The 12496-nt window shown below is 39.9% G+C and overlaps 2 protein-coding genes across 9 annotated transcripts in view; one reads left to right on the plus strand and one right to left on the minus strand.

Moving 5' to 3' along the window:
• Positions 1-4701, plus strand: part of RAMP2 (receptor activity modifying protein 2) — a 61701-nt gene extending 57000 nt beyond the window's left edge. Inside the window, exon 4 of the mRNA XM_075847036.1 lies at positions 1494-4701. Within this exon, the coding sequence (XP_075703151.1) occupies positions 1494-1749 (256 nt within the window). The 3' untranslated portion in view covers positions 1750-4701. The remainder of the gene's footprint in view (positions 1-1493) is intronic.
• EZH1 (enhancer of zeste 1 polycomb repressive complex 2 subunit) overlaps positions 1-12496 on the minus strand; it is a 519099-nt gene that overhangs the window by 226157 nt on the left and 280446 nt on the right. The gene's annotated exons all lie outside the window — the stretch shown is intronic.

The following is a 12496-nucleotide window of genomic DNA, read 5'->3' on the forward strand; positions in this document are numbered from 1 at the left end:
GAACGGACATGTTGTGAGTTTTACGCAGCGGACACACGCTGCATTAAAATCACGGACTGTCTGAACTGACCCATAGACTAATATAGGTCCGTGCGAGGCGCGTGAAAATCACGCGCGTTGCACGGACGTATATCACGTTCGTCTGAATAAGCCCTTACTGCATCTGTATTTGATTTTCTTTAGAGCATGGCATCATGTGCTGCTTTTTGAGATCTCCTAGCCGGCTTCATATTTCCATACAGGTTCTATTTAAGTGATTGTTTAGGTTCAACAAGTCTGGCAGTAATTATGCCTGGGTGTGGCTAGTAAAATTTTATCCAATTGTTAATTCCATTTGGTTACCTGTTTGATTTAGTAGCGAATGGGGCAATTACTTTTTCACATAGGGCCAGGTAGTGCTGAACAGCAAATTTTTTTCCTTCAATAAAGGAAATCATCATTTAACCCCTTAATGATCGTGCCTGAAAAGACCTTAATGACTAGCTAAACTTTTCTGTTTTTGCCTCTCTGCCTTTCAGCAGCCATAACTTTTTTAAATTTTCATTGACGTGGCTGTATGAGGCCTTGTTTTATGCGAGAGAAATAGTATTTTTCTTCCCCCACAGTTTGAGGGTAAAAAGATATAATTTTTTTTACGGCGTGAATATAGGAAAAAGCGATTCTTGCCATTGTTTTTCTTGTTAATGTTTTATCCCGTTCACGTTTCACGCTAAATAACTCCAAGGGATAACTTTATTTATAACTTTATTTTTAACTTGTAATGTATTAGCATACTCCTGTATGCTAATACATTACACTGTGTCTCTATGATAGAGGCTGCTGATCGGGCAGCACATAGTGTGCCTGAACAGCAGGCAAATGGAACAGACAGCCCTGGGGTCCGTTCTAGGTCCTCAGGGCTGACTGCAGAGGGATTTCCCCTTTGATCATGCCGCGGTCACGGACCGCGGTAATCAAAGGGTTAAACAGCTGGGGTCCGAATATTTTCCGACCCCAGCTGTGATCAATATTAAATTGGATGATCTAAGATATTCAAGTGTGACAAATATGCAGAAAAATAGAAGAAATTGGGAAGGGGGCAAATACTTTTCCATAGCACTGTATATCACACCGTTTTCTCTAAAGGCCTCATGCACACATTGGTATTATGGCTTCTCACAACCGCTCAGTTGTACAGGGCCATAATATGACAACCATAGAAGTTTAAGCGCTCCATACCGTACATCTGATGTTGTATTATGAAGTTATTCTCCTGGAGAAGCATTTAATCTCGGTGTGACTATCTTTGTAATAAAGGATTTTACTGATGCACCGTACAGCTCCATAAAATGCTTGAGTGCAGAGAAAGGGGATCTCAGCCGGATCAAGCAGGGCCACGACTGAGTGCATGAGGCCTACAATGATATTTGTTTAGCTTTTTTTTAAGTGAACCTTATCATTAATTGTATGCAGCATTTCATTCATATATTTGTTTCTGTTTTCTTCCACTACAGTATCTACGACAGATTCCAAAACTGCTTGGAAAACAGTGCTGACCATTTGTACATTTCCTACCCAAATGAACTAGCACATAACACATTTTTGAACGCCCATATGCAATTTTTTAAAGATTGCAATCTTCTGTCCGAAGAGCTCATAGACCCGCCGGAGAATATTCTCTTTGGATTAATTTTTGCCCCCATCTGCATAATACCTTTCCTGGTTACTCTTGTTGTGTACAAGAGCAACACTAGCAAACCACAAACTTAAATATTAGCTACTGATATCACTAGAAAATGTGATTGCGTTTCCTAACTGCTTTTATTAGCAGAAGGCTTTGACAGTCTTTGGTCAATTTTCTGACCGTGCTCATCTACAGCTCAGAATCCACTTCCATTTTGGAATGACTACAATGTCTCACTTCCCTGCTCTTCTATTTATGGAGATATAAGACTGTACCTCATCATCTTACAAGAACTTATACATCTGTAACCAACTGGACTGGGGGATTCAACTAACAATCACATTTGAATGTTGTGCTTTCTCAAAAATCATTGAAGAAACAAAATATTTCAAAGAAAATCGAATACACGAAAAGCATATTCTTTCTTCTCAATCATACAAATGAGTGTACAACATTATGTTCCCCAGATATTTTCCATTCAGTATCCGGAGTTACCTTTTCATTTTGAATTGACACAAGTTTCCTCCTCGGAAAGAGCCAATAGCATCTACATGTGGGAACAATATGCCTCCAAAGACCAAATGTGATTTAAATGAGCACTGTGGAATTATTTTAATGCCTTGTTTACTTTTAAAATATCTTGTCTATGTGAAGACACCCATACAATGGAATACTGGAAGCTTTTTGTATGTTATATTTTTCTGCTTTGTCTTTTTGATAATATTTATAAGAATGCATTAGTATCTCAAAAAGATAAATGATGTGTAACGAAAGGCTTGCCTTCAGCCTGAGAGATTGGACAAGTTATGTTGAATACTATGACTGAAAAACTAAACTGTGTGTGTAGAAGTATGAAAAGCAAAAATCTGGACACTACCTTGGCATTCATAAAAAACAAAAGTCTTGACTTCACAGGAAACAAACATGATCCCAGCAAACGGAAACCATTCAGGTTTAAATCATACACGACATTTTGTGACCCTACTGTAAATAACAAAATATTGTGTAAACTTTTATCCAAACTAATCATGGTCTCATTATGTTCAAAGAAGCGTTGACACTTAGGGTATGTTCACACACAAGTGTTTTCAGATGTAATTCGGGCGTTTTACGCCTCAAATTACGCCTGAAAAAACGCCCCCAATACGCCTACAAATATCTGCCCATTGCTTTCAATGGGTTTTACGGTGTTCTGTACCCACAAGCCTTAATTTTACGCGTCGCTGTCAAAATACGGCGCGTAAAAAGACGGCCGCGAAAAAGAAGTGCATGTCACTTCTTGGGACGTTTTTGGAGGCGTTTTTCATTGACTCCATTGAAAAACAGCTCCAAAAACGGCCGTAAAATACGCCACTAAAAACGCGAGTTGCTACAAAAACGTCTGAAAATTAGGAGCCGCTTTCGCCTGAAAACAGCTCCGTATTTTCAGACGTTTTTGGTCACTGCGTGTGAACATACTCTTAGATCGACCTTGCAGTTTGGTGCGGTTGTCAATTCCTTTTTCTAACCAAAGCCAGGAGTGGATCCTAAAGACAGGGTAAGTATACTAAACACATATGATATTTTTTATTTAAAGGTAACTAAACTTTTAAAAATCTTTTGACATGTCATAGAGAAATGTCAGCATTTTGATCGGTGGGGTCCGAGCGAGCACTGAGGTCCCATCCGATCGCTAAATGAAGTGCTCGGGTGAGTGCTGTGCCGCTTCTTTTCTGACTTGGCTCGGAAAGCCAAGCGAGCGGTATAGGTGTTTAATAGAAAGACTATGGGCCCATACACCACTCGCTAAGCTTTACGATGAGAGACTATCAGAAACTAAGCCGAGCGCTTCTGACGCTTTATTGTAGAGATCGGTGGGGGTTTCAGTGGTTCAACCTCCACCGATCAAAACTTCTGACAAATGAAACGTTTAGTTAGCCTTTAAATAATCTCTAGACCTTGGTAGAGAAAAAAAAAACATCAACTGCATAAAAATTGCACTGTTTGAATAAGGCGTTATATTTGATAGAATGTGAGAACTTTGGAATACTTGTTGTTAGATGCTTATTTATATAAATTGAATACACTAATGTAACCAGTTTTTTGCATTAAGAACAAGAGCAATTTTGTTTCCTATGTCTATTTTGAAGTTCGGAAAGTACTGAAACTGGAGAGAAACAGGTTGGTTGCAGACCAATGATCTACTACAGAATTAATTTATCCCCATCTAAGATTTTGCCTAAAAGTAGATTTACATACAGAAGTATTTCCTACAGTCTAAGGCCTTATTCACACGAGCGTTGAATACGTTCATGTGACGGCCGTTGAAACGACGGCCGTCAAAGGCCTTTGTAATTCAATATGGTCGTTCACACAGCTGTTGTTTCATCGGAGCATGTGAAGGGTCCGTGAAAAAATAAGACGTCCTATTTTTTGCGCTTCACGTATCCCTCCATAGACTCTAGTCTATGGAGGGATACGTGATAACGCGTCCCGCAAAGGTGCAGCATAGATGTTTTTCACGTCCGAGGTTTGCTACGCTCGTGTGAATCTAGCCTAAAAAAATTTTTAGATTGCATCAATAACCAGTCTGTGCAAAAGGATAAAAATAATATTGCCGACCAATTAAAATCGAGTATTTTGGTTGAAAAATCTGACCGATTAAAATGGTTTTCTAATGATCATCATTATAACTAATGTATAAATGGCAACTAGAAAAAAGATCCCATTATGGTGTATAGCCTTTGGTTTTGCCTCAATAACAATGATTATGTTTGTGTTAAAATGGTTCTTATTGTTACATAATTTCTCTACAGGGTTCTGAAAAAGATTCTTAAATCTACTTTTAGGTGTACCTATTGTTATATATAATGTTTGGAGCCTAAATAAGTAGTACATGTGAACAAATTAAACTTTGTAATATATCTTATTAACCCCTTAGTGACCAAGCTTGTTTGGACCTTAATGACCAAGCCAAATTTGTCAAATCTGGTATGTGTGACTTTATCAGAGAATAACTCTGTGAAAGTTTTGAATATCCAAGTAATTCTGACATTGTTTTTTCGTCACATGTTGTACTTTATTTTAGTGGTAAAAGTAGACTGATACGATTTGCGGAAATAACTTAAAAAATAGAAAAATTGAAGAAATTTTGTAAAAATTATCATTTTTCCCTATTTTTAACTGCAATATGTCACATATGTACACACATACTGTACAATTTTTTTTATTAAATATATATTTCCATCTCTTTACTCTATTTTGGCAGCACTTTTGAAAAAAAATAAAAATTTTTGAGCAATTTAGAGGACTTACAAGTTAAGTAATAATTTTATACATTTTGTAGTACATTTTGTTTTCCTGCACCAAGCCAGGTTTTCATAGGCTCATAGGTGTCAGAATGGTGGAAACCCCCACAAGTGACCCCATTTTGAAAACTAGACCCCTTAAGGTATTTATTAAGGGGTGTTGTAAGTATTTTGACCCCACAGTTTTTTTGTAAGAATTCATGCAAAGCAGGCATAAAAAAATATAATTTAACTTTTTTCATAAAAGTATCACTTTGAAGACCGATTTCTTTGTAAAGCGACCATGAGAATGAAGAAACACACCCAAAAATCTATCACCCTGTTTCTCCTGTTTTCAAAAATGCCCCCATTGTGACCCTAATGCGTTGCCTGGACACACGACAGGGCCCGAAAGGGAGGGAGCACCCGGAGGCTTTCAGGACTCATATTTTGCTTGAAAATGTTTTAGGCCCCACTGTACATTTGGAGAGGTTTTGAACTACCAGAACGATAGAAACTCCCCATAAACGACCCCATTTAGAAAACTAGACCCCTTAAGGTATTTATCTAGGGGTGTAGTGAGTATTTTGACCCCACAGTTTTTTGCTAAATTTAATGCATAGCAGGTGAAAAAAAAATAAAAATTCACTTTTTTCATAAAAGTATCACTTTGAAGACCGATTTCTGTGTAAAGCGACCATAAGAATGAAGAAACACACCCCAAAATCTATCACCCTGTTTCTCCTGTTTTCAAAAATGCCCCCATTGTGACTCTAATGCATTGCCTGGACACACAGCAGGGCTTGAAAGGAAGGGAGCACCCAGAGGCTTTCAGAACTCATATTTTGCTTGAAAATGTTTTAGGCCCCACTGTATATTTGGAGAGGTTTTGAACTACCAGAACGATAGAAACTCCCCATAAACGACCCCATTTAGAAAACTAGACCCCTTAAGGTATTTATCTAGGGGTGTAGTGAGTATTTTGACCCCACAGTGTTTTGCTAAATTTAATGCATAGCAGGTGAAAAAAAATAAAAATTCACTTTTTTAATAAAAGTATCACTTTGAAGACCGATTTCTGTGTAAAGCGACTATAAGAATGAAGAAACACACGCCAAAATCTATCACCCTGTTTCTCCTGTTTTCAAAAATTCCCCCATTGTGACCCTAATGTGTTGCCTGGACACACAGCAGGGCCCGAAAGAAAGGGAGCACCCGGAGGCTTTCAGGACTCCTATTTTGCTTGAAAATGTTTTAGGCCCCACTGTACATTTGGAGAGGTTTTGAACTACCAGAACGATAGAAACTCCCCATAAACGACCCCATTTAGAAAACTAGACCCCTTGAGGTATTTATCTAGGGGTGTAGTGAGTATTTTGACCCCACAGTTTTTTGCTAAATTTAATGCATAGCAGGTGAAAAAAAAAAAATAATTCACTTTTTTCATAAAAGTATCACTTTGAAGACCGATTTCTGTGTAAAGCGACCATAAGAATGAAGAAACACACCCCAAAATCTATCACCCTGTTTCTCCTGTTTTCAAAAATGCCCCCATTGTGACTCTAATGCATTGCCTGGACACACAGCAGGGCTTGAAAGGAAGGGAGCACCCAGAGGCTTTCAGAACTCATATTTTGCTTGAAAATGTTTTAGGCCCCACTGTATATTTGGAGAGGTTTTGAACTACCAGAACGATAGAAACTCCCCATAAACGACCCCATTTAGAAAACTAGACCCCTTAAGGTATTTATCTAGGGGTGTAGTGAGTATTTTGACCCCACAGTGTTTTGCTAAATTTAATGCATAGCAGGTGAAAAAAAAAAAAAATTCACTTTTTTAATAAAAGTATCACTTTGAAGACCGATTTCTGTGTAAAGCGACTATAAGAATGAAGAAACACACGCCAAAATCTATCACCCTGTTTCTCCTGTTTTCAAAAATTCCCCCATTGTGACCCTAATGTGTTGCCTGGACACACAGCAGGGCCCGAAAGAAAGGGAGCACCCGGAGGCTTTCAGGACTCCTATTTTGCTTGAAAATGTTTTAGGCCCCACTGTACATTTGGAGAGGTTTTGAACTACCAGAACGATAGAAACTCCCCATAAACGACCCCATTTAGAAAACTAGACCCCTTAAGGTATTTATCTAGGGGTGTAGTGAGTATTTTGACCCCACAGTTTTTTGCTAAATTTAATGCATAGCAGGTGAAAAAAAATAAAAATTCACTTTTTTAATAAAAGTATCACTTTGAAGACCGATTTCTGTGTAAAGCGACCATAAGAATGAAGAAACACACCCCAAAATCTATCACCCTGTTTCTCCTGTTTTCAAAAATGCCCCCATTGTGACTCTAATGCATTGCCTGGACACACAGCAGGGCTTGAAAGGAAGGGAGCACCCAGAGGCTTTCAGGACTCCTATTTTGCTTGAAATTGTTTTAGGCCCCACTGTACATTTGGAGAGGTTTTGAACTACCAGAACGATAGAAACTCCCCATAAACGACCCCATTTAGAAAACTAGACCCCTTAAGGTATTTATCTAGGGGTGTAGTGAGTATTTTGACCCCACAGTTTTTTGCTAAATTTAATGCATAGCTGGTGAAATAAAATAAAAAAAACACTTTTTATATAAAAGTATCACTTTGAAGACCAATTTCTTTGTAAAGCGAACATGAAAATGAAGAAACACACCCCAAAATCTATCACCCTGTTTCTCCTGTTTTCAAAAATACTCTCATTGTTGCCATAATCTGCTTATTAGACCTGTGGCTGGGCCAAAAAGAGAGGGAGCACCCTTTGGCTTTCAGGGCACAATTGAATAAATTCTAGGCCCCATATCATGCATTTAGAGGCATTGAGCTGCCTGAACAAAAAAAAACCACGCAGAAATGACCCCATTTTAAAAACTAAACCCCTAAAGGTATTCATCTAGTGGTGTAGTGGGCATGCGGACCAAAAATTTTTTAAATGAGGAGATAATGGGTATCATTTCAGACACTATGGGTATATAATGTTTTCTTCAAGCTTTTATTACGTTTCCACATGAAATAGAGGAGACGTGGTAGAAGGTTATTTTGTTAGAAATACGCCACATTAATACATTTGTGCGGCACAGAATAGAAGTGAAGCCGTGTATTCATAATGGATACATGTTGCTATAGACGTATTTGCCTGTACTTATGACTATGTCTTGCTGAAGAAGCAGTTGGTGCCATTATGATGTCATTGTGGACAGAATTCTGTCCTAATATAAAATCAGTCAGAGAGGAAAAAATAAACTGTACTGGAGTGACGGGCAATATCTTCAAACAAATGGAGGAAAATGTATCCAACTATGTTGCAAACTCGAGTCTGTTCACTAGATAGAAGAACACCTGCAGGGCTGTCATGACAAGGATTTTTTTTTTCAGTGACTGGTTGTACAACGTCTCTTTAGCTCCATCAATCCTTATGAGGGACGAATGTGCCAAGTGACGCGGTACACCATAACAGGCCCCTGCCCGGCAAGGTAGGAACCGCTATGTGCACAAAACAACCAATCACCTACAGAATATATAAAAGGACAGTGTCCAAAACCATCTATAGGAACAGTAAAGGATCACTAATCCCCAAAATGATGTCAGTATTTCCAGAAGAACCGTAACAAAGCCCATGGTGTATTGATAAGGAACAGCTCAATTATTAGAGATCCTCCAAATAAAAAAAAAAGATCATGCCCGTATCACGGTACAGAATTAGGAATGTAACAGCTGTATGTGGCAGGACATAGTCATAAGAACAGTCAAAATAAAAAAATTGTGGATGTGGGATTTTGTACTGGACAATTAATTCCAGCACTTGATCACCCACAAATAAATAAAAAAAATCATAAGGGGTAAAATTAGTTTCACGGTCTGAAAAAAATGTGCTCTACAACCTCTCCCACAAGAAATAATCCCTACTTGGAAAGCCCACGAACTAAAAAGAAAATATAAAGAAATTGACTCCCTAAAAAGGCCCCCAACCCATTATTTTTTTTTGTGTTAAATTCTAGTAATTTGCAACCGTGTGAAAGGTTTCGAAACAGGGATAGTTACAAAGGGCTGGTTTTGATGGACACATGGGGCAATAAAAGCGGGTATCCCTCCTCCTGCCATGCCTGCTACATACCCGACACCTTTTTTGGGGATATTTTTGGGTCTCAGTGGAGGGAATAGGGTGTAAAAAGTGGCGCTCTGAAAGCCTGCGCACATCCTCAGATTCGCAGGATTGTGCCGGTATAGTGGACTCAAAAAGGAGATGCTCAATGACCTTCTCCTGAAATTGAAGGAAAGTGAGCGTTCCTTGGGCTTTTTTGAAAATAACAAAACTGTTATAGGTAGCAACCTGGATGAGGTAGATTGCTACCTTTTTGTACCAGGCCTTATTTTTGCGCTTCACCAGGTAAGGCTGAAGCACCTGGTCGGAAAGGTCTACACCCCCCATAAATTTGTTGTAGTCTGTTACACAGACAGGTTTCTGCTTTGCAGTGGTAGCCCCCCTCTCCGTAATTGCCACAGTGGTGTCCGTGTGTACGGTGGACAGCATGTAGACATCCTTCTTGTCGGCCCACTTCACTGCAAGCAATTCCTGACTTGCAAGGGCCATGGATGTTCCCTTTCCCAAACGCCTGGACACCAACTGTTGTGGGAGTCCCACTCTGTTCTTCCGTACTGTCCCACAGGCCCCTGTATTTGCAGCATGGAGGGCTTTATAAAGGGCAACGCTGGTATAAAAATTGTCTGTATAGACGTGGTACCCCTTGTGCAGAAATGGCTCCATTAGGTTCCACACAATTTTGCCAGAGGTGCCAATAGTTTCTGGGCAGCCTGGGGTATAAATTTGGCAGTCCCTGCCTTCATAGATTTTGAAACCGCAGGTGTAACCCGTTGTGCTCTCGCAAACTTTGTACAATTTCACCCCATATCTGGCTCGTTTGGAAGGGATGAATTGACGAAAGGAAAGACGCCCTTTGAAGCTCATGAGTGATTCATCTACTGACAAATTTTTGTCAGGGGTGTACAACTTTAAAAATAAATCATTTAGAAGGGTGATTAATGGCCTTAATTTATTAAGCCGATCATAAGCTGGGTCACTTCTTGGGGGGACTTGGGAATTATCAGTAAAATGCATGAATCGCATTAGGGCCTCATAGCGGTTTCTGGACATCACTGCTGCAAATACAGGGGTAGCGTGGACAGCACTACAAGTCCAGTAGGACCGGACAGAGGGTTTTTTAACCAAACCCATATTGAGGGTAATGCCTAAAAATTTTTTTATTTCTGGGACACTTGTGGGGCTCCACATTCTGGAGTACATAGATGCAGGCTTTTGTAGAACAAACTGCCTAGCATACAGATTAGTCTGCTGGACTATCAAGTCTAGGACCGTATCACATATAAATAAATTAAAAAAATTATAGGGGGTAAAATTTTGGACGTCGACACTAATTCCTGGGGTCGCTTCAAATTGGGGTACTTGGGGGGAAAATGATAGTGCAGGATCCCACATCACGGGAGGGACTGCAACACTCGGCCCTGCACTTGACACCTCTACAGCGACTGACGTATCCACCACCATAGGACTATGGGGTTCAGCGGTGGAATTAGAATCGTCACTGTCACTGTCTGGAACAAATTCTGAAGCGGTGTCTGTTTCGCTTTCAGAAGTGTCGGAACATAGCAAGGCGTAGGCTTGCTCCGCGCTGTACATACGCTGAGACATATTTATAGATGTGTATGTATATATATATATATATATGCCCTATAAGTCCTAACCCTAAAGTAAACCTAAAATCCTAAAAACGACACAAATTGTTTTTTTTTTTTTTATATATATATATATTTATTTTTTATATAACAGACGTAAAATTAATTCTAAACGGCCCTAAACACGAACGCTAAACTAGCCCTAACCCTAAAGTAACGCTAAACTAACGGTAAACTAGCACTAACGCTAAACTAGAACTAACGCTAAACTAGCACTAACGCTAAACTAGCGCTGACGCTAATCTAGCGCTGACGCTAATATAGATTTGATATATTATATATATATATATGTATGTATAAGAACGATGATTTTTTATCACTTTTTTTCTTTCTTCACAGCACAGGACTTAGACTGATTTCTCTCTCCTCTCAGAACAACTACAATGGGAGGAGAGAGAAACACAGCCCATGTCCTGGCTGTGTTTTGAAAATAACTGTCAGTGATCTCTGTGATAGGTTTTATCACAGAGATCACCTGATCAGGGACCAGTCACAACGGTCCCTGATTGTTGCTGTGCCAGATGACGACACAGGTAAGTTATGCAAAGCGCACTCGGGCGCCATTTTGGGGGGGGGGGAATCGGACCGTGGGGGGGGATCGGACCGGGGGGGGGGAATCGGACCGGGGGGGGGGGATCGGACATGAAGGGGAATCGGACGGGGGGGGGGGCGCACTATTTACCCGTTCTCTCTCCTCTCTAAGGAGTTATTCCATGAGAGGAGAGAGAAATGGCGATTATCCGCCGGTTTAGCGTGAACGCCGTGAAATAGCGATTCACGGCGATCACGTGACCAGAGACCACTCGTTATGGTCTCTGGTCGTTGCCCCGAACTCTCAGCTACCTCCGGTAGCTGAGAGAACGGAGCCCCGATCTTTAATTTCGGCGCTACTTTAGGCTAATGCGATCACGTTAAAAGGCGTCGCATTAGCCTAAAGCCCATTAGTGAGGAACGTAAAAAGGCGTACTGTTGGTCACTAAGGGGTTAATGAAATGTGGAATCTTTTATGTAAACAAAACAATAATAGTTAATCAGCAGCAAACAGGGGGATGTGCTGCAGACATGATGCAAATGGGGATGATCGATTGTAGTAACCATTGTACGTCTCATACATTACCGACGATTGCTCCTTGTGAATGGAGGCAAATGGGGCTCGTTTTTACGGCCAGTATCGGGCCGTCTAAAAGGACATTTACCTTCCAGCAGCCTGTCCTTCCCCTACCTGCATGCTCTTTGCAAATGCGAGAGGAGGGGGATGCAGCTACATTTTCGATCATTGTTTCAGTAGAATGGGAAATTACATCTGTGTGGCACAGAGAACACAACAGCTCTTAAACCAGATCAGGAATCATGGAGAGTGAAAATTTATATTTACAGAAACCAACAGAGGGAAGGAAAAAAATACAAAAATATGCAGGTTAGACACATTTGTGGCTTCATCTTATATACTTAGAACCGTCTCAAACTTTCCTTGAGTTTTATAACGTGAAAATGGTCTGACAACAAGTAAACGCAGATAGGAAAACATTGTTTTAGACTTACCCCTGGTTATCTGGTAATGCGTTCATGTGTGTAATCGGTTTATCAGTCTTATTGGTTACTTTGATTTATAAACAACATTCCACTAAGGAATTTCTACTACCTTTTAACATAGGAAAATCCTGTATTTCCTAGTGAAAACATATCAACTAAAATTACATCTGGAGTAGCAGTGTAATTTTTAAGGTGCCCATACACATTAAACAACACTCAGCCAAACCTGTTAATTTCAGTGGGATCAG

The sequence above is a fragment of the Rhinoderma darwinii genome, chromosome 13, assembly GCF_050947455.1.
Source record: "Rhinoderma darwinii isolate aRhiDar2 chromosome 13, aRhiDar2.hap1, whole genome shotgun sequence".
In the NCBI taxonomy this organism is placed as follows: Eukaryota; Metazoa; Chordata; class Amphibia; order Anura; family Rhinodermatidae; genus Rhinoderma; species Rhinoderma darwinii.